The following is a 25793-nucleotide window of genomic DNA, read 5'->3' as shown; positions in this document are numbered from 1 at the left end:
ACCCCAGCACCCGGCACTCCCCAAACCTCTGGGCGCACAGCCCCTTCCAGCGAGCAAGAGAGACCCGGCCTTCTGACTAAGACTGTCACTGGGTGCCAGCCTCCTTTACCCTGTCCTTTCCTCTCCTCTCTCCGCGGGGCCTGAAGAGGGGGCTGCTTTTCAGGAAGGCCCACTCCAGTGTTCCTTTCTGATCCGCAGAGTTCAGCTACTCTAAGAGGAAACTCCACAAGGGTGGGCTCCTGGCATTCTGTTGGGAACTGTCTGGGAAACATTTTGACCTTGAGCTCTTGAAAGACCTGGCTTATGGTGGCCATACAGTCCTCCGCTGATGCTGCCCCTCACTTAGCAGGGACTGGGCCTTATGCCTTGGAGGAGGGCTGGAACAGACCAGCCACTGCTCCTTTCCTATTAGCTTTGCCCTTGTTTTCTTTTAGGATTATTTTTGCTGGGTATGGTGGCGCACGCCTTTAATCCCAGCACTCAGGAGGCAGAAGCAGGTGAGTCTCTTTGAGTTCCAGGTCAGGGCTATATAAGGAGTCTCTTTCTTTTTCGTGCGTGCGTGCGTGCGTGCGTGCGCACATGCACCAGGTCATGTGCATGGAGATTAGAGGGGAGTTTACAAGAGTTGGTTCTTTCTCCCCATCATGTGGGTCCTGGAGATTGAACTCAGGTCAACAGGCTTGGGGAGCAATGCACTTTACCCAGTAAGTCGACTCACCAGCCTAGCTCAATCTCTTTTGAAAAAATTATTGGGTTTTCTTGAAATTTCCTCCTAAAATGCGTGAGGAGAAAAGCAATCCCTGTTGTTTCCATGTAACAGGCAACAGGATTCTGGTTAATTAGATTTATTTATTTTGGACAGGGTGTCATTGTAAACTTGGCTGGCCTGGGACTCCACCTGCCTTTGCCTCCTGAGTGCTGGGATTAAAGGTGTGTGCCATTACAGCAGCCTTTTTGTAACTGGGATTCAGACCTCTTTCCTCTCTGCATGGAGAGGAGAGGATCCCTCATTTCCTCCTGTCTGCTAAATAGGACGATGGCCTTCTGTGCTTATGACCCACAAAGCAGGAGGCCTGTAGATGTGACGTGTGGACCTGGGAGGAAATGGTGAGTTCTTATCAATGATATCAAAGGTCACGAGGGAGACTGGTTGAAAACAGGGACATTGCTCTTCATAGGTGCATGGCTGTGGACACAGCCCCGAGCAGGGTCTGGAGGAACAGGAGGGTCCATCATGTGTCATCTTCCCTTGGGGGAGGGAACCACTTTTGTTCAGTCCGTCTACTATGACTGGCCACATCTATACCTCAGAGCTGTTATATAAAGTTGGCACCATCACTTCCATTGTACAGATGGGAAAACTGAGGCCCAGGGAGGTTAAACAACATGTACAGGCAGTGGCAGAGTGGGTTTATTTGTTTGTTTTTTGTTTGTTTTTAACCCTTGAAGCAAGACCAGCACAGACACACACTGGTGGTGGTTTGGGCTGGGGAGCACTTGACCTAGAGGGGTACAGGAAGGGGGTGCTGGCCACAGGGGACAGCAAGTAGGGTACTCTGATCTGCATGTTCTGGATTAGAAATGCAAACACTTGAGAGAAGAGGGCTTGTTTTCTTGTGTGAGAGATAAGTTCAGACCTCGGCCTAGCTCTCAGGCAGGTGCTGTGTGAATATGGAGGGTTAGAAGGACATGTGGGAGGTGTTGGAAGAGTGGTGGCTGCCGTGGGCAAGATGCCCCAAGAACACACCCCACGTCCCTTCCACAGTGCCACCTCGGAATTCCCACAAGCACACCCCCTACCCATGAGATCTCTCTATGTTAGGGAGGTGTTGCTGAGGCAAAGCTGGCAGCCCCAAGGTCCAATTCCCCCTGGGATCTGCAGGTCTGGTTCCCCGCTGGGATTTGCAGGTCTGGTTCCCCCCTGGGATCTGCAGGTCCGGTCCCCCCCTGGGATCTGCAGGTCCGGTCCCCCCCTGGGATCTGCAGGTCCGGTTCCCCCTGGGATCTGCAGGTCCGGTTCCCCCCTGGGATCTGCAGGTCCGGTTCCCCCTGGGATCTGCAGGTCCGGTTCCCCCTGGGATCTGCAGGTCCGGTTCCCCCTGGGATCTGCAGGTCCGGTCCCCCCTGGGATCTGCAGGTCCGGTTCCCCCTGGGATCTGCAGGTCCGGTTCCCCCTGGGATCTGCAGGTCCGGTTCCCTCCTGGGATCTGCAGGTCTGGTTCCCCCTGGGATCTGCAGGTCCGGTTCCCCCTGGGATCTGCAGGTCCGGTTCCCCCCTGGGATCTGCAGGTCCGGTTCCCCCTGGGATCTGCAGGTGCCCCAGTCCCCGATCCCCAGCTCACTATCCCCTTCTCTGTCCTTTAGATGGGATCTATTACGGAGACAGTCGATTCAACACTGTGAGTGAATCGGGAACAGCCACGCTGAAAGCCCGGCCCAGAGTCCGGCCCCTGCTGACCTTCCTTCCCCTGGTGAGTGTGCTCAGTGCCCAGGCCTGAGCTCTGAGTCCACTCTGGGTGGTCACCTGGCCCATCACAGACGTCAGCCTCCCCGTCTACCCACGTCCTTCCTGATGCCAACCCAAGAAGGCTGCTGGGAGGAGGCGGGGCTGAGATTTAGAGCAGGAAGCCTGGGATTATGGAGAGGCACCCAGGGGTGGGCACCCAGCTTCATGCACAGCAGGAGTTATTTTTTACTGATGGCTGTTGGCTTCCTGCCAGGCCCTGAATGCAGGCATGATGTAGTTGGCACAGCGGCTTTCTGTGCCCACTGTAGGAGATGCCACCTGTTAGAGCGTGAGACAGCCAGTGTGTTTACAATGGGTAGTCAAGAAGGGCTTCCTGGAAGAAGTGGCACCGGAACTTCCTCATTGGATACATAGTAGTGACGCTTGGGAGAAAGGCATTTGAGACACATTTGTCTGTGTGTATGAAAGTACAGGAAACCAAAAACTAGCATCTTTTGTTCCAAGACAGGATCTTGCTAGCTAGCCCCTGCTATCCAGAAACTTGCTATTTAGATCTTGAATAATGTTCCTGCCTCTGCCTCCTAAATGCTAGAATTACAATTTTGTCCAGTAAAACACACACACACACACACACACACACACACACACACACGCACGCATACGCACACGCACACGCACACACTTGTGTGTATGTACATATATATGCCTGTATTTTTATCTGTATGGGTGTTTTGCACACCAGAGGTCAGAGGAAGGTATGAGAACCCCTAGGAAGAGGAATTACAGGCACTTGTGAGTGGCCATGTGCATGCTGGGAATCAACCTGAGTCTGGCAGAGCAGCGAGCCATCTCTCCAGGCCCCAAACAAAAGCTTAGAGACCATAGTTGGGATTTGCTCTTTGGTGAGTAAAAGAAAAACCCCAAACCTGACAACTTCAACTTAAGTTTGATTCCCCGGAACCTACGTATCAAAAGGAGAGAACCAATTCCTACGAGCTGCCCTCTGACCTCCACACCCGGGCAGTGGTGTGGCTGCCTCTCCCCGACACAAAACAAATGAGCGAATGTAAAAAAGAACCGCTGGACAGATGGTTCCGTTCTGAGCCTGGAACAGTTGCAGGGCTCTCTGCAGCTGTTCAGCCAAAAGGAAATGCAAGTCTCATGCGTGACTTTCAAACTTCTAGGACTCTATTAAAGTAAAAAGAAAATGCCCCATGTGGTGGCTCGGGCCTGTCATTCCAGCACTTGCTGGAGGCAGGAGGATCAGGAGTTCAAGGATAGCCTGGGCTCCAAGCCTAGGCTACAGGGGACCTTGGCTCAAAGGGCCCAGAAAACAAAGCAAACAAAAATAAAAAAGAAATAGATGACCCTGGGCTCATGTCCCAGCACTAAGAAAACAAAGCTGGGGGTGGAGTTCCTTCAACTTCAGTGGAACCAGGTCCTCCTCGGCTAGACAGCAAGGAAAGGCAAACCCGGGCTGTGTCAGACCTTGTCTCATAAAATCAAAACCAACCAACAAATGACCGGACCTTTCAGATCTCTTATTTTCTGTTTAAAATTGACCTCTGAGGCTGCAGCCGCAGTTCAGTTGGCAAAGTGCTTGCATGAGGCCCTGGACTCAGACTCCAGCATCACAAAAACCAAACAAACCAGGACCACCTGAGCCTTCCTGCGATCCATGCACTCGGGAAGTAGAGGAAGAAGGATGAGAAGTTTAAGGTCACCTTTAACTATATAGTGAGTTTGAGGCTAGCCTGGGCTACATGAGATCTTGTCCCCCAAACAAAACAACAACAAAAGCAACCCACAGACAGATACAGAATTGTTACTTCCAACCATAAGAAAAAACAAACAAACAAACAAAAACAACAACAAAATAAAGCTAGTTCCAGGACAGTCAAAGAAACCCTGTCTCGAAAAACCAAAAAAGGCCAGGCGGTGGTTGCGCACGCCTTTAATCCCAGCACTCCGGAGGCAGGAGCAGGCGAATCTCTGAGTTCAAGGCCAGCCCCGGCTACAGAGAGAGATCCCCGACAGCTAGGGCTACACAAAGGTTCCCTAAGATTCACACAACTGTGTGTCAGGGGCTGTGGCAGCCATGGTGATGAAATGATGCTGCCATCCTGTTTCTAGAAGTGAGTTCCATTCTGTCCCCTCACTGACCCATAGCACATACTGGGGATGGTGGTGTGGGAGATTGCTGACGTGCCTGCCCCTGAACTGGTCATTAAATCATGACTGGCTCCTGTTGTCCTGGCCCCTCCCCGGTCACTTCAAGACCCCTGGCTGCAGGGTCAGTGAAGCCCCCTCCAGTCTCCTCCATCTTCTCCATCTACCCACTCTGGGCCTTCCGAGCTGTTATTCCCACCCCACCCCACCCCAGCACCGCAATAAGGGCGACACTAGGGAGGCTGGTGGAAGACTCAGGGCAGGTTCAGGCTTGGAGGGCTGCTCAGGCCTGGCGTACTGGGGCTCCTGGGGACAAACCAGAATGGCCCCACTATGGAGAAAGGGAGAGAAGCCACACGGCAAGCCAACAAGTAAAGCCCAATTAGGTCCATGGGCGTGTCCTTCACAGACCAGGAACTGAACCCAGAAGGGGACATTTACCACATTCCTTCGTGCAGGTTAAGTGAGGAATGGCGGGTGGAGCTGCTTGTGCCCCACCCGCTCTGTGTTCACCATTCCAGAGATCACACATGTGAACAGAGCTACCCCCTCCAAAGCACTGGCCACAACCTCCCAGCTTACAGCTCCAGGGACTGCAGCCCTGAGACAGGAAATGGCTTGTTTATGGTCCAAGAGCCAAGACTCAGCCCCTACAGCCAAATGCCCCTCAGACTCCCCCAGCCTTCCCTCCATGCCCCACCAGGCCGCTTTTAGACACTTCCAGGACCCTTGACACAAACCCGCTAGCATCTCCCTGGCTTGGCCCCCTGGATCCTTGTCCTGCGGCCCCCTGGTTCTTGGACCCTTTGAGGCTTTAATGAAATGACTTCAAAGGGCCTAAGGTGAATCTTAGCTGAGGACTCTCAGGCCCCACTGAAGCCTGCCTCTGGTGTGCTCTAAGTACAGACCCCTTGGCCTAATTGCGGCTCTCGAGCCTGCTTCAGGTTACGGGTCTGGAGGAGCTTTGAGCGTCGCTCACCACCTGCTCTGGGAGAAGGGCCGTTGAGCAGCTCATTTTCTCCTATCTGATCTCAGACCCCTTCCATAGCTCTGGGCTTTCTTCCAGTGCCTCAGATGTGTGTGGGCTCACGCACGTGGACAGACACACCAGCCCCCAGCCCGTGTCGGTGTGGGAGGGGCCCTGGGCCAGTACCTGAGCCTTGCCCCTTCTGCCTGACTTTGTAGTAAACCTCTGAGGGCCTCGGCCCTTCCCTACCCTGCAGAAGGCACCACTCAGGTCAGGAGGCCAAGAAGGGAGTCACCAAGCGGCATCACCTGAGAATACAGATGACGGGCTCACCAAGGGTCTTGGAGCTCGGCCTGGGCCGCCCTCTGGATGTCCCCTCATCTTCAGGACCTTTCAAGAGCCAGCCAGGGGATGTGTTCAAAAAGAAGTTACCCTCCAATGTCCTCCCTCAAAGAAATATTTTCTCAAGTGTCCATAACCAAAGGCCAATCGTGAAACGTGAAACAGACCCTTGGGTTACTAGGTGGCCAGACCAGGCTCTGGGATTGGTCATCAGGTACGTGTCCCCAGTGCCAGCCCTGCCCTGAGCTGTGGAGTGGCAGAGGGCCAGGTCCTTATTCTCTCCAGCCCTCTGACTCCTCGCCCTTGGGTGGGGTTACTGTGAATGGTCCTAGGGGTCCCTGGCTGTGACTTTCTGTGCTAAATGACTTACTCTATAATGGCACATGAAACTCTTACACAAGCTCAGGTTGCTTCCTGGGGATCAGTCTTCCCGGGGGAGATTAGCTTTCTAGCCACCAGGGCCACCCACCTCACCATTCTGGGGGCTTCTGAAGTTTAGAGCCACTAGATGGCAGAAGTGGGTGGACCTCAGCTGTCATCAAGAGGAGAATATACTGCCGGCATGGTGGTACATGCTGGGATTCCCAGTTACTGGGGGCCAGAGGTAGCAGGATTGAAGGTTAGAGAGTCTGGGCTGCAGGTAGCAGGACCTTGTCTCCAAATACAGGTAACTAAGAGCTGGGGTGTAGCTCAGTAACAGCACTTGTCTAGCATGTATAGTACGCTGGGTTCGCTCCCCGGTGTGGGGCGGGGAATAAGAACGTGGGGGTCTGGGCCTGTGAGAGAACTCGGTGGATAGAGGCTCTTGCCACCAAGCCTGACAGCTGGCCTGAGTCGATCCCTGAAACCCACATGGTGGAAGGAGGCAGCTGACTTTTGAGAGGCATCCTCTGACCTCTGACTCATTTGTGGACATGGCATTTGCACACAAAATAGATAAATGTGATAATAATGATGATAACAATAGTGAAAAAGAATGCTAGACCCAAGGGAGGGAAGGCCTGCCCTAGACAAGAGCAACCCACAGAGGCCAGGCTTGGTGGAGGCCAGGCTTGGTGGCCCACGCCTTTAATCCCAGCACTTCAGGCTGAAGAGGGAGGGTCTATGTGAGTTCTAGGATAGCCGGGGATCCACAGAGAGACCCAGTCTCAAAACAAATAGAGCTGGGTCTTTGCCACAGGCCTCTGGGAGACCAATCTCTTCCCTATGTTCTTGGGGAAATGGAGCCCCAGCTCAAGGCAGAGCCTGCCCTATGCTTCCAAGAGCTAACCTGAGCAGCCGCTGATCGAAAGATTGTACTCTTCTCTGGGGTGACCTCTTCTCCTCACCCCATCTGATTCGGTCATCCCCAGGCTGATGCTTATGAGAAATTAGAAATTAAATGCCCATGTGGTGAATATGGGCAAACTGGCTGGACAGGTCTGGGGGTGCCCAGGGCGGTGAGAGCTCCCTGGGTTGCCCTACCCTCTGAGTCATACAGACCTGGCCTTGCCAAGAGGAGGCATCCCTGAGCTGCAGGAGAGACCTGTCTTCTCCAGGCCCCCTCCCTCTAGTCCTTGGTCACCTGGGAGCTCAAAGAATCAGCTGAAGGCCTGCTGTGGAGCCTGCCCAGCCATTTTGGGAGCTCATCCCTAAACTCAAGGCCCAGACGAGGCAGTGTGGGTTTGACTGACTCTGTAGGTGATGTTGTAGGAGAGATTATGGGGTAAGAGGTGTCAGAGGCCTGCAGTGAGAATAGAGTTGGAGTATGTGCTCCTCCCTCACCCATCTGACCCTGTTACTCACAAGAACCCCAACTCAACCCCCCCCCCAGAGCCATCTCCACCCTCACCCTTACCTATAAACAGCTGCCTCTTGGCTAGCCCCCGGGCTCCTGAGCATTCACCACTGTGGATGCCTCAGGAGGGTTGACCAGGAAGAGGAGAAGTTAAAAGTGGACGCAAGGAATTTAAGCAGACAGCTCTGGAATCAGGTCTGGAAGACAAGAGTGTGGACGTCAAGGACTTGTCCCTTTGGCCCTGCTTACTCCTTGCCCTGAGGGGAGGGTCAGAGCTGAGACCTGGGACACAGGCCCAGTAGTTCTGACACCAAGAGGCAAGGAGCAAGGGGCGTGAGGAGCACCGAGATCAGTTTTAGACTCACACATCCCAGGCTAGCCTTGACTTCGTTACAGTGCCAATGATTACTCTGAACTTTTAATAATTAATGAATTTAAACTTCTTTGTTTATTGAAACAGACTCTTAACTATGTTTCCCTGGCTAGCCTGGAACTCTCTGTGTAGACCAGACAGGCTTCAAACTCAGAGATCCTCCTGCCTCTGCTTCCTAGTGGTGAAATTAAAAATGTTAGGCATTAATTTGCATTTTTAAAATTACATTTATTTCTTTATTTAGTGTACTCATGCTTTAGTGTGTGGGGGGAAGCCAAAGAACGTGTGGAAGTTAGTTCTCAGTTCCGTCATGTGGGTCCTGGGGATTGAACTCGGGTCATCAGGCTGTGTGGCAAGGATCTTTGCTACTGAGTTATCTTGCCAGAGCAACCTTGAGCTCTTGGTCCTCCTGTCTCTGCTCTGGAATGCTGGAATTGCAGGCATGCACTACTGTGTCTGATTTATGCAGTGCTGGGAATCAAACCCAGAGCTTTTTATGTGCTAACTAAGCATGCTGAGCATTCTAACAGCCCAGCCACAGCCCAGCGGAACCCACACAGCTAGGTAAGCACACTGCCAAGTAAGGTGTCCCCAGGCCAACTAAGCTCATTTCTAAAATCGCCCACTGGAGTCTGATTTCAGAGACACTAGATGCCAGGGAGACCACACAGCTGTCCTCAGGTCTGTACCACGCCCTGTCTTGAGCCCCCAGCACTGTACTTGGCCAACACCCCTACACGGCCCCCCACAAGGCAGTGATAGCTAGCTGGCCTTCACTCAGCTGAGCCCCCTGGTTGCCTGGAAAATTTTCCTTGTGACTCCCACTCTGGGTGGGCTTGGGAGAGGACCCAAGCATGCCTGGGTCTCATTTAGGAGCAGGGTCTTCTCCCTCCCCATCCCTCTCACAGTTCTAGCTAGCCTCCATCTCCAGGGCGCTGACCGGCCTCAGGAGGAGGCGGGTGAGGAAGGTTTTCCGGCTGCAGCGAAGAACTATCAGAGCTCACTGACACCAAGGTCAGCCATGCATTTCCTGCTGGCCCAGCCTCTAGGGTTGTACCCTTGGCTGGACCCTTAGGAATCCCTGGCATGAGGATGTACGTTGCAGGGCAAGAGAGAGTCAGCGGGATGGGATGGAGCCATCAGAGTGTTGAGTCCTGCTCCTGAGCTCTCGCTGGCAGTCGGGGTGAGCAGCAGACTCTAAGGTGGGGGTTGGGGAGGCTTCCTCTGCTCTTCCACCCTAAAATTATAGCAAAAGGGCAGGAGAGGATCCCTGGGCACTTGTCCGTGACCGTAGGGAAACACCCATTTCCTCAACGCATGCCTACAGAGGAGGCACAGGGCTGTGCCCTCTGCAGAGCATCTGGATTTCTAGGCTCTTACTAACTCACAGAGGGGTTCTGTTGTTGCTGCTTAATTAATTTTTCTGAGGTTTACTTATTTTTGTGGTGTGAGTGTTTTGCCTGTGTGTGTGTGTGTGTGTGTGTGTGTGTGTGTGTGTGTGTGTCTGTTGCCCACAGAGGCCAGAGAAGGTATTGGATCTCCTGGAACTGTAGTAACAGTTATGAGGCCCCTCCTGTGTGGGTGCTGGGAATCAAACCAGGTTCTCAGGAAGGACAGTCTGTGTCCTGACTGCTGAGTTGTCTTTCTAGCCTCCCGCTGAATTTTGGTTAGACACGGAGAGAGGGCCTTAGACACAGGAACCTTCTTCCTCTGGCCTGGTTTTTTTTTTTTTTTTTTTTTTTTGCCTATGGGCATGCCTCAGCCTCTAGTCCAACAAACCCAAGCAGGGCCAGTGGGGTCACTTCACTTTACAGAGTACAGGCGAGGAGGCACTCCTGGAGCTGACTCTGCCTTTGTGACACTTTATTTGGTTGTTGTTTAGAACAGAATTCATGTAGCCCAGGCTGGCCTCGAACTCAATGCCCCTCCAGCCTCTATTTCCCAAGCGCTGGGATTATAGGAGTTTGATACTACACCCAGCTCATATTTTGTTTTCGTATGTTTTATTTTGTGACAGGGTCTCCATATGTAGCCCAGGCTAGCTTCAACCATGAAGCACTCCCCCTGCCTCTGCTGTCCAAGTGTGGACATTACAGGCATGCACCACCAAGCTGAAGGACACCGAGTGTCCTTTAGTTTCCTTCAGTTTAGTCCTTTAATACTCAGTACTCCTCTGTAGCCCAGGCTGGCCGGGAGCTTAGCCTGCTCTTCTGGCCTCACCCTCCCGGCTAGCTGAGTGGACTGGGTCTGAGCCGAACACCCTACAACCGCAATAACTTTTAAGAATCAGAACAGTGTTGGGTGTTTTTTGTTTGTTTGTTTGTTTTTAATTATGAATGAAATAAATCACTTGTTAAGAAAGAGACGGGAAAGACTGTAAGATGGCTCAGTGAAAAGGCACTTGCCACCAAACCTGATGCCCTAAACTTGATCCCTGAGCCCCCCATGGTGGAAACAAAGTGATCCCACAGGTTGTCCTCTGACCTCCACAAGCTCACCAAGGTATGTGTGTCCTCCCCACATACATATATACACACAAACATGATTAATACATAGATGACATTTAAGAGAGGAAGGGCCAAGTGTAGTGGCGCATGCCTTTAATCTTGGCATTTGAGAGGCAGAGGCGGGTGGTTCTCTGTGAGTTCAAGGCCAGCCTGGTCTAGAGAGGGAGTTCCAGGACAGCCAGAGTTACATAGTAAGACCCTGTCTTGGGGGGAAAAAAAGAAGAGGGAAGGAAGGTAGCTGGACACAGTGACTTAATTATATAATCTGGCATATGGGAACAGAAGCAGGAGGATCAGGAGTTCCAGGCTTACCTTGGCTACATAAGGACTTAAAGACCAGCCTAAAGTGGAGAACTAGAGAAGGAAGAAAACAGTGTGAATCTCCTTAGAGTGGTGCTTCTGTCCACAGGCCCCTGCCAGCCCTGCCAACACAGTAGGTTCACTGGCTGTGACCTCCCTGAGCTCAGGCACCGCCATGGACCTCTGTGAAGGGAGCAAGGCGGCCCATGGCTGTACTTCTGGGTGTTGTCTGGTTGGGGAGACAAGGAAGTGCTGAGGCCCAGTTTCATGACGTTCTTGACTGGCAGAGCTAGGCTGGACTCTGCCCCAGGCACTGCCACAGCAGGAGAGGGTGTGTCCCTGAAGGCTCAGGTGCTCCTCTGAACGCTCTTTGCTGCCCATAGGCCAGTTCTCTCCACAGAGAGGTGGACAGCCACCCTTACTCACAGTGCACAGAGGCACAGGCTGATCCCCACACAGCGTCTTGGTTATCAGAGCGAGAGGCCAAGGATAGGGTGGTGCTGAGGTGAGCAGGGTAACACACACATACACACGCCACACACACATACACCACACACACACACACACACACCACACACATACACCACACACACACACACACACACCCACACACATACACCACACACACACACACACACACACACACACACACACACGCCACACACACATACACCACACACACACCACACACACACACACCACACACATACACCACACACACACACCACACACCACACACACACACATACACCACACACACACACACCACACACACACACACACACACCACACACCACACCACACACACATACATCACACACACATACACACACACACCACACATACACACACCACACACACACACCACCACACACACACACCACACACACACACACCACACACACACACATACACCACACACCACACACACATACACCACACACACACACACCACACACACACACACATATACCACACACACATACACCACACACACACACACCACACCACACACACACACCACACACACACACACACACACACACACACACACACACACACACACATGATGTATAACTGCATATTCACATGTCAGAGGACAACTTTGTGGACTTCTCTCCTTCCATCTTTATGGGGTATTAGGAACTGAATTCATTATTGCATTATTGGGCAGCAAGCACATTATTGTCTAAGCCATCTTGTTGGTCCAGAGGAAGGATATAACTTTGCTTTTATTTTTCTGAGACAGGGTCTCATATAGCCCAGGTTACTGTTAAACGTGATCCTCCTGCCTCTACTTCCCAAGTGCTAGAATTACAAATGTGCAGCACAATGTCGGGCTAAGCCTTTTAATGTGGGATTAAACATTTTTAAATGTTCCTGTGCTTTTGTATGTGGGGGATGCATGTAGGCATGCAATTACACACACGGAGGTCAGAGGACAACCTTAGGCGTCGGCCCTGAGGTATCTTGGTCTCACTTCTGCTGCCCTGACAAAGTGTACTGACAGAAAGCAGCTTCAGTGAGAAAGGGTTTTATGGGTTGTAACAGTTCCCGGTTACAGTCCACCCTGGAGAGATCACAGCGGCGGGGGCTTGAGACGGATGCTCACGGCACATCCACGGCCAAAAGCAGAGAGGATGCAGGCACACCTAGTGCTCATGTAGCTTCTCGCTCTTCTTCAGTCCCGGGCTCCACCAGGGAATGCTGCTGCCCACCTTCAAGCTGGGTCTTCCTACATCAATTAAAGCATTCAATACAATTCACACAGATAGCCCACAGGCCAGCCTGCTCTAACCAGGTGGTCTGGGTCGTGTCCAGTAGACAGGTAAGCTAAGCATCGGAGTCTTCCAAGTCTTCCATCTTTTGTTTCAGAGTCTCTCACCAGGCTGGAACTCCAGCAGGTATGCCAGACTACTTGACTCGCCCCTTCTCGTTTAATATCTCTCTCTCTCTCTCTCTCTCTCTCTCTCTCTCTCTCTCTCTCTCTCTCTCTCTCTCTTGTATTTTGACTGGGCAGTGGCTGGTGGAGCACGCCTTTAATCCCAGCACACAGGAAGCAGAGGGATTTCTGAGTTCAAGGCCAGCCTGGTCCACAGAGCAAGTTCCAGGCTACACAGATAAACCCTGTCTAGGAAAAACAAAAAAGAAAACAAAACTGTATTTTGTGTCCTTGTGACTCTCTTAAGAGCTGAGAAATTGCTATTGCAAATCATTCTGAAGATGGCGGGCTTCCACCCTGGGGTCTGGGGAGTCTGACGTGTTGGCAGTGTTTTAGGGTCAAAATGGCTGTATGTTGTGGTGCCTACCTGCAATTCTGCACTCAAGAGACTTGGGCAGGAGTTTGGCCACCTGAACTACATAGTTGGACCAAAAATTTCTTCTTTAGTACATGAAAATCTAGAGTTCACACGCAGCACCTCAAAACAAGCAAGCAGGCTGGCCATGGTGGCACACAACTTTAATGTGAGCACTCAGGAGACAGAAGCAGGTAGATCTTTGGGAGTTCGAGGCCAGCCTGGTCTACATGGAGAGTTCCAGGACATTGAGAGCTACGAAGGGAAACCCTGTCTCAAAAAAACAAACAAATAAAAGGAGCAAGGATGGAAAGGCAGAGGGCCTTCTCCTGAAGGTGCTCCCAGGATCCCAGGCAGCTGGATTCGTGGGGAAAACATCAGAAGATGATGTCCTCAGGCAGTCGCATTGTTCTGGTTTATGTGTTGAGTGTTTTGACTTCATTTATGTGTGCTTCTTAGCATCTGTATTTTATGGAAAGAAAATGGGTCTCAGGGATATGTAGAAAAGGAGGAGCTGGGGGCTGGAGAGATGGCTCTCACCAGTCAAGAGCACTGGCTGCTCTTGCAGAGGATCTGGGTTCAGTTCCCAGCACCCACATGGCTGCTCACAACCGTCTGTAACTCCACTTCCAGAGGATCCAATGCCCTCTGCTGCCCTTTGCAGCCGCCAGGATGCACATGGTGCACAGACACACAGAAAGGTGAAGGACTCACATACATAAATAAACCTAAATTAAGACACACACACACACACACACACACACACACACACACACACACACCCCCCGCCGTGTTAATCCCAGCCCTGGGGAGGCAGAGGCAGGCGGATCTTGGTGAGTTCAAGGCCAGCCTGGGCTACCAAGTGAGTTCCAGTAAAGGCGCAAAGCTACACAGGGAAACCGTGTCTTGAAAAACAAAACAAAACAAAAACAAACAAACAAACAAATCTAGAGGGGCTGGAGAGATGGTTCAGTGGTCAAGAGTATTTGTTCCTCTTCCAGGAGTTCAGTTCTAGCTGCCATGTGTTCATAACCCCTGTAATTCCAGTTCCGGGTCTGACACCTTCTGAATTCCAAGGGCTCCTGCACACCACACACACACACACACACACACACACACTCACACCACACACACACACACACACACACTCACACACTCAGGCACTCAGGCACACACACACACTCACACACACACTCACACTCACACACTCAGGCACACGCACATAAAAGTAAGAACTATGGGGAAAGCAAACAAGGCATGTGCCTTACGCAGTGGAGACTATGGAGTGGGTGGCACGCCTCTGGAGCACAGGCAAAGCCTTGCTTGGGTGGTTCAGACAGCAGGTCAGGAGGGCCCAGCACAGGCAGTGGTGGCTCCTTTGTTACATTGGGCTTTCCTGTGTGTGCCGTGAGCCCAGTGCTTTCTGGACATTGTTTCACGGACTGTTCATGGCCTCCTTAGATGGCTGCATGGGTACCCATTTAGAACCATTTCATGGGCAGGGATAGCAGACACAGTCCTGTGGCTAGGCAGCAGGGCTGATCACGCCTCGGCCTCAAGCTCCAAAGCCAGTGCTCACAACTCTTGCCCATTTCCAACACACAGCGCAGCTAGTCCTTAGAGGGCGGCTGTGAAGAGCCGAATGCCCAGCGGGGGCTCCACGGACCTAGGTTTGGTAGTCCAGTTGTATGCTTTCATTCATTTCTCAAATGTTCCTGAGTGTCATTTCCTCACCCAGTAAATACAGGGGACGGACACCTTTTCATTGAGTGGTGACTGAGGGTGTGTTCACAGGAGCGTTCTTATTCTTAGAAATGAAGGGGGCTCTGGGCATGTGGCTCAGCTGGTAGAGTGCTTGCCCAGCGTGCACAAAGCCCTGGGTTCGATGCCCAGTGCCACAGGAGCCAGGTGTGCTGGTGATGTCTGGAATCCCATGGGGCACTGGGAAGGTGAAGGCAGGAAAACCAGAAGTTCAAGGTCATCTTTGCCCCGTAGTGACTTTAAGGTCAGTCTGTGCTATCAAAAAAGAAAGGGGGCAGAAAGAAAAGAGGAAAGGGAGGGAGGGGTAGCTAGCCCAATTCCAGCCCCCGCAGGAACACAGACTGAAGATGGGCGGACCGATGGGGACTGTCAGAATGTGAGGTGGTGTGACAGTCGAGTGGGGACGGATTAGGCTTGGGGACCGGAGGCCAGGCCACTGAGAGCCTCCAAGAGCACCATGTGGTGGTGCTTCAGAGCCTCAGGTGTGTGCACGTTGTTGATCTATGGAAATGTGTGTTTGCCGGGGATAGGATGCAAACCAGCTCCCGAGCTGACAGCTGTGTAAACAAGTGCTTTGTTCCGTTTGGAGATCAGAAGACACCTGCACTCTTTCCAAAGCCCAGGCTCACCGCTTGCTTTTCCCTGTAAATTCCTGATGAAATCCTGGAGTAAACAGGAGGTCGGGATGTGGATGTTAGCTTTTGGCCACGGGGTGGCCCGAAGTAGTCACTGCAGGGTTCTTTCCTTAGGTTTGGGGTCAGTTTCCAGGAATTGGTTCTCTCCTTTCCTTCTGGGTCCCAGAGACCCAGCTCAGCTCAGGTCATCAGCCTTGTCAGCAAGCACCTTTACCCTCAGCCATCACCAGCCCTTGTATTTTGTTTTGACAGGGTCTTACTATATCCCGGAACTTACTATATAGACCAGGATGGCCTTGATCTAGAAATAAAGGCGTGTGCCACCACGCGTGGCTCCCTGGTTCATTTTTACTTGAGATTTTCATTCATACATAGTTGATCCTCGTACTTGCTGACTCTACATTGCAAATTTGATCTGTGACTAGACAACTAATACTTCCGTTGCTATGTGGTTGTTCTCAAACATGCATAGGGAGATGAAGGATTTGACTGGCAGCCCCAAAGCACAGTTCTAGCTGAGGACAGACAACAGGACACTTTGTTTTTGCTTTGTTGTTGTTTTTTTAGCCTCATGTCCCTCAAGCTGGCGTCAAACTCACTATATAGCTGAGGATGTCCTTGAACTTCCTACCCAGTGTACTGAAATGACAGGCATGGATTTTGCAGTCCCGGGGCTCGAACTCAGGGCTCTGTGTATACTAGGCAAACACTACCAATTGAAATATATCTCCAGCCCAGATTCATTGTTTAAAATTCACTCACAGGGCTGGAGAGATTATTTATTGGTTAAGAGCACCTGCTGCCCTTGCAGGGGACCCAGGTTCAATTCCCAGCACCCACAGGTCGTTCTCACGTGTGTGTAACTCTAGTTTGGCCTCCTCTGGCCTCTGTGGGCACTGCACACATAATTAATCAATTAGTGAATCTAAACTAAATGAATTCGCTCTAATATTTTCATACGATTAAGAGGTTGTACAGTTACTGCCATCCCTGTGATTTCTTCAGCAATACAACGGACTCGCAGCTGGGATCAGAGCTCTGGCTGGCCACGCAGCCATCTCTCCATGTCCCCTGACCTCTTTCTGGTCTCTTTCAGAATGCCCAAGAGAACCACGGGCTGGCTGTACCCACCCCCTCAGTCCCAGAGGACTTTGCAGACAAAGAAGTGGGAGGTAAGAGGACTCTGATCTTGTGGCTTCTCCATCTTTCCTTCCTCCATAGGCCCTGAACTCCAAAATACCAAACACCTACTCCATCTCCCCAGCGGGAGACAAAGTCAGAGTCACCTCTTAGCCACCGGCCAAGGTGGGTGAGAACAGTGGGCTGGGAGATGCTGGGAGCCCTGGTTGGCTGAGACCCATTTGAGGAAGTAGGGAAAGGGGCGGGACCAGGTCACAGCGGGACCTCTGGGGTCAGACAAATCTGGCTCAGCTCTACCCTGATTAGTTCTGTCCTGGGACACTCGCCCTGCCTGGGAACAGCAGTGCCAACTCTGGAGGACTGAATGTGTGGGATGCATGGAAGCCATGGTGTTAAGGTGTCTGCTCACACCTGGCCAGGGACATCCCTTGTCACGCAGAGCAAAGGTTATGGAAGACTTCTGGGCTCACTCACTGCTTCCCCGCCCCTCCCCCACTGCGGCCACATGGGATTTCCTTAATTAGCCTAGGCAGGTTTTCACCCCAGGGTCTGCAATCCCTCTGCTCCAAGGTCACCTTCTCAGTGGGGCCTTGCTAATGAAATGGCACCCCTCATCACCCTTCCCCTGCTGGTTTTATTACTGCCTTCACCCCGGTAATGATTTACTAATGTATGGTGTCGGTGGTCCGTCAGGTTGACCCCTTACTGAATAAAGTTCAGGGGATGAGCATATAGCAAGTGGCAGAGTGTGTGGAGGCCAGAGGTCAACATCACCTAGCATGAACAAAGCCCTGGGCTCGAACCCTAGGACAAAACAAACAAGACTAAGCTTTAGTGAGTGGTATCTATTTGTTCACTGCTGTCGGGACCCCAGGTGCTTCATTCCAGGCCCGCCAGGATCACACAGCTAAGAGAAGCCTTCCTGGGCACCCTTCCTTCTCCAGGCTTGCCGCTCTCTCTGCTAAGCACTCTGAGGTGGGAGAAGGAAAGACAGGAGGGAGGTAGACTCTTCAGGGCTGGGGCCCAGGAGAGGAAGATGCTGCATCCCCATGTCCATCTCTGTAGCCACATTGCCCTGGGTACCTTCCTTCCTCTGCACCATCCATCAGTCCAGACCCTGCCACAGAGGTTCTAAGCGACAAGCGACGTGACTAAATGGGTCCCTACAGTCTCAGTCTCCCAAAAGCATGACTCAGCCATCTGTTTGTGCAGGCGGCTTCCTCCTCGTTTTCCCCCCGTCCCCACCTCTCCGTGACCCCTGATTTGTCCCCTCTTCCTTTTTTTTAAATGTGTAAAGTATGTATGTGCACCTGTTAGTGTGTATACACAGTATGCATGTGTACATGTAGGGGTGTGTGTGTGTGTGTGTGTGTGTGTGTGTGTGTGTGTGTGTGTGTAGGTGTGTGAGGAGGCCAGAAGTTGGTATCAGGTGTTTTCTCTCTTCTCTTACCACCCTACTTTTTTGAGGCAGGGTCTCTAACTGAACCTGGATCTTAGTAATTGGGCAGGACCAGGTGGCCAGTGAGCCCAGTGACTTGGCCTGTCCTGCTTCCCAGCACTGCTGACAGGAGGCCACCACACCAGCTTTGTGGGTGCCGGGGCTCTGACCCCGGGTCCTCATGTTCACACTGCAGGCCTTACTCACAGGGTCATCTCCCCAGCTTCCCTCTTTATCTTTCTTTTTGTTCTTGTTTGTTTGAGACAGTCTTACTCTGTAGCCCAGGCTGGCCTTGAACTCATGGCAATTCTCCTGCCTCAGTTTCTCAGCTGTTGAGATTGTAGGAATGAACCCCCACACCTGGCTTCCCTGAGTCACTGGGAACCACAGTAACCTCAAAGAACTCTTCCCATGGGCTTCCACGATTTAGGGTAAGCCACAAAGGCTGCCCTAGGGTCTGGAGTGGGAGGACAGTAAGAGGACCGAGTGCTCCAGGACAGCTCAGCACATAGGGGCATTGCTGCTTCCTCGGTCAGGTTTGGGACGGAAGGCTCGGGAGAACTAGTGTTTTTTCTCTTGGCCTCCTCCTGTGCCAGGCACAGAGATTGGCTTTGGGTTAGATAGATGGCTCGGCAGGTAAGGTGAGCCCCCCAATCTGAGCCGAGTTCGGTGGTGGGAGGAGAGCACGTATTCCCACAGTTATCCTCAGACAGCCATGCCATGGCAACCCCACCCCTACACACACGAAAGCGAGAAACAGAAAAAGGGCGCCCTGTTAGAAGAGGGCGGGAGACTGGCTCAGCTCCACCTCTCTGCCTCCCCTTCTTCCAGGTACCAGCTCTCTGGTGAACGGCAACCTCCGGCTCTACAGCTCTGTGGGCGACCTGAGGCCTGGACACTATGACCTCGACTCATCCATCCCCCCACCTCCCCCAGGCCCAGCCCCAGGGCCACCCCAGGACACTTCACAGCCTCCAGGGGAGTCCCCTCCACCACCACCTCCGTCTGTCCCTCCCCCTCCCCCTCCCCCTCCCCTGCTGGTGGAACCCCCACCCCCACCCAGCACAGCCCCACCTCCACCCCCAGTACTGGACACTTTATCTCCCTCAGCTACCCTCTCCCCACCATCGACACCTACCCCTCCAGACTTCATCCCCCCTGCCCCACCGTCAGCTTTCCTGAACCTCCCTCCGCCTTCTTTGCCAGCCCCAGGACCCCCAACCCCAGTCTCTCCTCGTGCGACTGGAACGCGTATTATCAAGTGGAAATCAGAAGTGGCACTCAATGGCAGGCAGCCAGAAGACCCCAGAACCAGTGCCCCCCAAAGCCCCGCTGAACTAAAGGGGAGCCACCTAGGGCCTAGCCCCGAATCCCACCTCACCTTCCCCAGGTCATTCAAGGTGCCTCCCCCAACTCCAGTCAGGACCTCATCTATCCCGGTTCAGGAAGCACCAGGAGCTTCCCCAGAGGAGGAGGAAGCCAGCCAGAAGGCCTTGACACATCTCCCCCTGCCTCCCAGCTTCAACATCCGCCCTGCATCTCAAGTTTATCCAGACAGGGCCCCAGAGCCAGAGAACCCCAGAGAGCCCAGGCTTGAGACATCAGGCAGCCCAAGGCTCAAGCAGTCTGAACCCCAGACAAATGGACAAGCTGGAGTTCCACCTCCAGCCCCTCCCCTGCCCCCAGCTGCTCCCCGACTCCCTCCACCAGCACCCACTCTGCCCCCAGCTGCTCCCCCACTCCCTCCACCAGCCCCTCCCCTGCCCCCAGCTGCTCCCCCACTCCCTCCACCAGCACCCTCTCTGCCCCCAGCTGCTCCTCCTTCGCCTTCTACTGAGCAGGCAGTCGGTCCATCTTCTGGACTTATGAAGACCCCCAAGTCCAGCTCCCCTACTCTCCAACCCAAACCCAACCCCCCCACTCTGGAGGACACAGACTCGTCAGAACCAGTTGACTGGAGAGACCCCAGGCAGATGGAAAAACTTCGAAGTGAGTTGGCAGCTTATCTCTGTGGGTCCAGGAAAGAGGATCGGTCACTCAGCCACAGGCCAGTCCCTCCAGTGGCCTTGAAGGACAAGGGGAGCAAGAAGGGTCCCAGCCTATCAGAGGAGGCAGCGACTCCAAGCCTGCCCGAGAAGATACACCCATGTGGTCCTGAGAAGAGCCCCTCCAGCAGCAGCCTACCAGAGAGAGAAGCCACCAGCAGCCTGACCCTACCCCCTGTGGACTACATCCCCCAGCCTACTCCAGCCCCCAGTGTCAGGCAGATCCGGGATGAGCTAGAGGCTCGGTTGGCCTCCTCAGTGGAGAAAGAGGCCAAGCCCAGCATAGCATCTCTGCCACCCAAACCCCGGCTGGAAGGGGGGAGAATCTTTGAAAACGGCTCTGAGAATGGCAGATTCCATAAGCCTGTCACCAAGCTGTCGGCCACTCCTCTACCTGCCACACCACTCCAGTCCAAGATTACACCTAGTCCAGCAGCCCCACCCAAGGCCACACCTGGGCCAGCCACACCATTCAAGCCTGCACCCAGGCAGGCCATACTACCTAAGACCACACCTGGGCCGGCCTTGCCACTGAAGCCTACACCTGAGCAGACCACATCATCCAAGGACACAGTTGGGCAGGCCACAGCACCCAAGGACGCACCAGGGCAGGCCATACCACCCAAGGACACACCTGAGCTGTCCATCCCAGCATCTCAGCTGATTGCCAAGAAAGACCTTGTCCCAGTGAGGCAGAGAGAAAAGCCAGAATCTCAAGAAAATGCAGTGGCCACCCAACTGTCCACAAATGGAACACTCTCACCTCCAGCCCTCCCACCAAAGATGTCCACTGGTGGAGAGGAGGTACCATTTCTCTACAGACCCCATCGCAGCCAGAACAGCCACAGCCGAGGGGTTCCTGTGGTAATTCCCACTCCGGCCAGGGGGGAAGCCACAGGCTCCGGGGGACAAGCGGACGAAAAGGAGCCCGAAAGCCATCCCGCCAAACCTCTTACCCAAGTCCAGCCTGCCGACCAACTCCTCAGACACCCGGTGACTGGGGAGGTGGTGGAGCGGGGCTCCCCAATGGCCCTGCTCCTCGCAGCTAGACAGAGGGCACAGAAGACCAGGCCTGGAGGACCTGCCATGGGACTGGGACGGTCCTCTCTGCCAGGGAGTCTCCGTGACCATAGCAACCAAATAGAGGCCGGCTCTGACAGCATCTTTTACAGAGGTAGCCGGCCCAACTCCTTCCTCGTGGTCCCTAAGGCACCCAGCGAGACAGAGGGCTCCCACCTGACCTCAGCACGGCCCGCTGGACCCAGTCAGTGGAAGCCCCAGCAGGAGCGAGACTCACAGGGCCCAGAGCCAACCCATAGGCATGGGTGGACCAAGGCCGAGTCCCGGGAAAGACCCGCTCCCGCAGGCTTGCCCCCGGGCCGCGCCCTCCCCAAATCCTTCTCTTCTCCGCCCTCTCCTTCCTACAAGAGGGAAGAGGAAGAAGAGGAGGAGTTCAGCTTTGATATCATTCCGCCGCCGCCAGAGTTCAGCAATGACCCTGAGCCCCCCGCCCCTGCGCTGCAGCATCAGGGCCGCCGCGGGTCCCCACCCAGGAACAACTTCTCGGACCTGGGGCAGCCCTTGGACGCGGGCCCCGGGGCCAGCCCGGCGCGCGGCTACTCGCGCTTTCCCGGCGGCGCCCAGTACCCCGGGCTCGGGGGCCTGGATCGCTTCTCCGGCAGCGGACGCTCGCTCATCAAGAAACGCCTGTACGTCGGGGAGCCCCACCGCAACCCCGGGACGCCCCGCGGCGCCACTGGCCGCAGCCTGAGCTCCCCTAACTGCTTCGGACCGCAGCCGGGAGGCCCCGAGATGCGGCGGGTCAACTCGGCGGGCCGCGCGGCCCCCGGAGGCCTGCACGCACGGAGGCTGTCGCTGGAGGGCGCCCGAGGCGCAGCCGAGGTCAAGTACAAGGCGCCCGGAGGCAGTGGCAGTGGCAGTGGCAGCAAAGCCGGCGACTATGGCTTCGTCCCAGCCAAAGGCAGCAGGTGAGCTGGGGAAGGATCTCTGGGGGTTCCGACATGGGATGCGTGAGCAGAGTTAACGCCAAGCCCACGGCCATAGCTTGCGACTAAGAGAGAACGGAGAAAGGCCCTGGAGAGGGTGCTGTTGGCTGGAGTTCAGAAGTCCATCACATCACATTTAAAAATTTTATGTTCTAAGGGAGGTGGGTAGAGCGGGGACCAACCAGTTGCATGTGAACCTTCACCGCTCCGCTCTTCCACTCCCTCCAGGTCTCCCCACGGCGCCACCCACTACGGAAGTCCCATCAATACGTTCACCGTGAGGCCAGGGACGCGCCATCCCATCTCCTACGCCTACCCTGGAACCCATCGGAAAACCACCTCCTGAGCTGTGTGTGGTGCACTCGGCTGACTTCTAGGGGTTGGGTTTGGGCAGTTGTTTTGTGTATAGGTGTATAGGTCCCAGCTCACAGTACCGAGAGCCTTTGCTCTGGAAGACAGACAGACAGACAGGCCGATGTGTGAGTGGCAGAGGCCTGTGGAAGATGGAAACATGACCAAGGGACAGCTTGGCGGATGGGGGTGGGAGGGGGAAGGAGGAGCTTTCTGGGCCTGCCCTGTTTCTGCTATCTGGTACTGTCCGCTTTAGCAAGGGCTATTGAAACCAGTTTACAGGCAGGTTCTAAAAGAAGGGCTGGGCCTCAAGGCTGAATTGAAACCCATGGGGGTGACAGTTTGCCTGTCAGAACCTCACAATGTGAGGCTCTCTTTAACACCTGCCTGCCCCCCCCCCCAACAGGTAATAGCTAGCTGATCTTAGGCACTTGGAGATGAGATCAAGACTGTTTGCATAACACAGAGCACTGGCCAGGGCCAAGGCTAGGTTCCTTCTCCTTGGCCTTGGCTCTTACCCATGAGAAGGCCTTGACAGAGCTTGGGGTGGGACATGCTTTTCCATCCAGGCCCTGATTCAGTCCTGATTGAGGGGGTGGGCCCAAGGAGCCACAAGGTCCAGAAAGTGTGCTGCCAACATGGAGATGGGTCTTGGAAAATCAAGGGTAGTGTGCTGAGGCCAGTTCAGAGCAAGGGAGACCATTTGTCCTCTGTCTGGGCAGTCCAGGGTTATACTAGTGAATTGGAGTGTGTGGAGTGTGTGGTGTGTGTGTGTGTGTGTGTGGTGTGTGTCCTGGTTTGTGTGTTATGTCAAATATATCAGGAACAATAATTGTTCAGGTGAAGACTGACTGGATTCCTGGGACCAGGTCAAGGCAGAAGAGAAAGGAAGGGCAGAGGGGTGGTCCATCTCATATGAACAGACATGAGGAAGCTCCCTGAGGGAGCAGGATGTTGGGCCTCTGTGATCTGTGGTACTAATTGAAGTATTAGGTGGTTGGAACAATAGGTGAACCAGCCAGGTGGCTCAGACAGGGTGACAAATTCACTGTGTTCATGAAGCCACACCCATTGACACAGCACTGGCCTATAACTGTTCCCCTAAGCCGAGTTTTAGGAAAGAGTTTGCTAGTTCAACAGCAGCATCGAGGCTTGAGTGGGGTGTGGCCTCCCAGCTCTGGAGTGCTCTGGGGTGGGTAGAGAGGGGCTTGGTCTCACTTGGCATGGGAAATAAACATCCAGTTTGAACTGGCCCCTGCTCTGCGGCTGTGGATTGGTGACTTGGATCTTCCCTGGCATCATGGGACTCGGAGTGCTCAGCTGGACAGTGCCAAGCACAGGGCACCAGGCCCAGAGGTGAAGCCAGATGATAAACTGCAAGTCTTTGGTTTTCTGAGCCTGTTTCTTCCTCTGGGCCTGATAGTGATCCTCCCTCAACCAGCAGCTATGAGGAATGGAGGCAGCCATGTGTTCCTTTTGTGGCAAGACAATGGTGTGGTTCATGTCCTGGGCCAGGCCATAGTCTGAAGCCTGGCATTGTGGTACCAACCTCCAGTTCCAGCACTGAGGAAGTGCAGGCAAGAGGGATACAGTTTAAGGCCAGCTTGGCTACATGAGACCCCACCTCAAACTGGAACAAACACAGGGATTTGTGAACGGAAGTAAAAACAGTTACAGTTCAGAAGAGGTGAGAGGTCAAAGGTTGCAGAGAGCACACATGGGCTGGGGGTGTCTCAGATGGGAGAGTGCCTGTCCTGCCAACACAAGGACTTGAGCTCAGTCAGACACCCCCCCCCGGGGGGGGGGTGCTCAGTCCCTGAAGCGCTGGCCTTAAAGCTTGATCCCCAGAGCCCACATGAAAACACTACATTTGCTGTCTGCTCATAACCCTGGCACTGAGACCAGGGGATCTCCGGGACTTAGCCACACAGCCTAGCCCTAATTTTTAGGCTCCGACCCATGAGAGAACCTGTGTCAAGGTGGACAGCCTTCCTAAGGGCTACACCAGAGGCTGTCCAGCAGATCTCACACACACACACACACACACACACACACACACACACACACACACACGCAGACAACATGGAGCACACAAAAACATCAAATATTATTTTTAAAAATGGGGGGCGTTGGTGAGATGTTTCGCTTAGTAAAGCAAGCTGCTCGCTGGTCTGACGACCTAAGTTCAATCCCTGGGATCCATATGGTAGAAAGTGAGAACCGACCCCAGCAAGTTATCCCCCGACTTTACATGTTCCTCCCTGCTCACAAGCACAAAATAAATTAAAACGCAAGCAAAAGGCTGGACGTGGTGGTGCAGGCACACGCCTTTGATCCCAGCATCTGGGAGGCAGATCTGAGTTCAAGGCCAGCAAAGGCTACATAGTGAGATTCTGTCTCAAAATATATATGTGTGTGTGTGTACATATATATGTATGTATGTATGTATGTATGTATATGGACCTGGGGAAGTGGTTTAGTGGTAGAGTACATTGGTTTCTATTTCTAGCAAGTCAGGAAATCAAGACAGGAGGGCCACTGAGTCAGGCAGCCTGGGATACCCAGAAACCCAGTGCTATATAAAAAGGCATTCAGTTTGGGCGGTGGTGGCACACGCCTTTTAATCCCAGCACTGGGGAGGCAGAGCCAGGTGGATCTCTGTGAGTTCAAGGCCAGCCTGGGCTATCATGTGAGTTCCAGGAAAAAGGTGCAAAGCTACACGGGGAAACCCTGTCTCGGAGGAAAAAAAAAAAAAAAATGGAATTTAGGGATGTGTCTCCATGTAGTGCTGTTAGGGTGCATAAAACACTGGGGTCTACCCAAACTGCTTGTCATAGGGGGGCCTGTCCCACTGAGCTGGTTCTGTCCACCCACCTCCTCCACCCTAGTTTTCAGAAGGGAAAACTGAACCAGAGAAGTCAGCTCAGGATGTGTCAGGAAAACAAGCATGTTTCCTCCTTAGAGGTTGTTTTGGGGGAGACTTGGGGATAAAGGGATAATTCAATCAGCAGACGAGGTTTCCAGCCTCTGGTATCCTTCAGAACCCAGTTCCCCTGTTTCTCATGGTCCCTCCATCTCTGGATGAGATCCTGGTGATGGAGGCCTATAGATGTCTCTCCATAGCTGGCCTCTTTCCCCTTCCTAGGGCCTCTGAATTTCTCCCTTCATACAGCACCAGAGGCACATAGGTCGTGGAGGTTAACCCAGGATAAGGACCC

General features: G+C 53.5%; 1 protein-coding gene across 1 annotated transcript in view; it reads left to right on the top strand.

The window, feature by feature from the left end:
• C18H6orf132 (chromosome 18 C6orf132 homolog) overlaps nt 1-23905 on the top strand; it is a 31622-nt gene extending 7717 nt beyond the window's left edge. The window contains exons 2-5 of the mRNA XM_036167049.1: nt 2365-2471; nt 16692-16767; nt 19005-22206; nt 22453-23905. Coding sequence (XP_036022942.1) covers nt 2365-2471; nt 16692-16767; nt 19005-22206; nt 22453-22570 — 3503 coding nt within the window. The 3' untranslated portion in view covers nt 22571-23905. The remainder of the gene's footprint in view (nt 1-2364; nt 2472-16691; nt 16768-19004; nt 22207-22452) is intronic.
• The last annotated feature ends 1888 nt before the right edge of the window (nt 23906-25793 follow it).

Source organism: Onychomys torridus, chromosome 18 (genome assembly GCF_903995425.1).
Source record: "Onychomys torridus chromosome 18, mOncTor1.1, whole genome shotgun sequence".
NCBI lineage: Eukaryota > Metazoa > Chordata > Mammalia > Rodentia > Cricetidae > Onychomys > Onychomys torridus.
The sequence above is the reverse complement of the archived record's forward strand: the minus strand, read 5'-3'. Positions and strand labels throughout refer to the sequence as shown.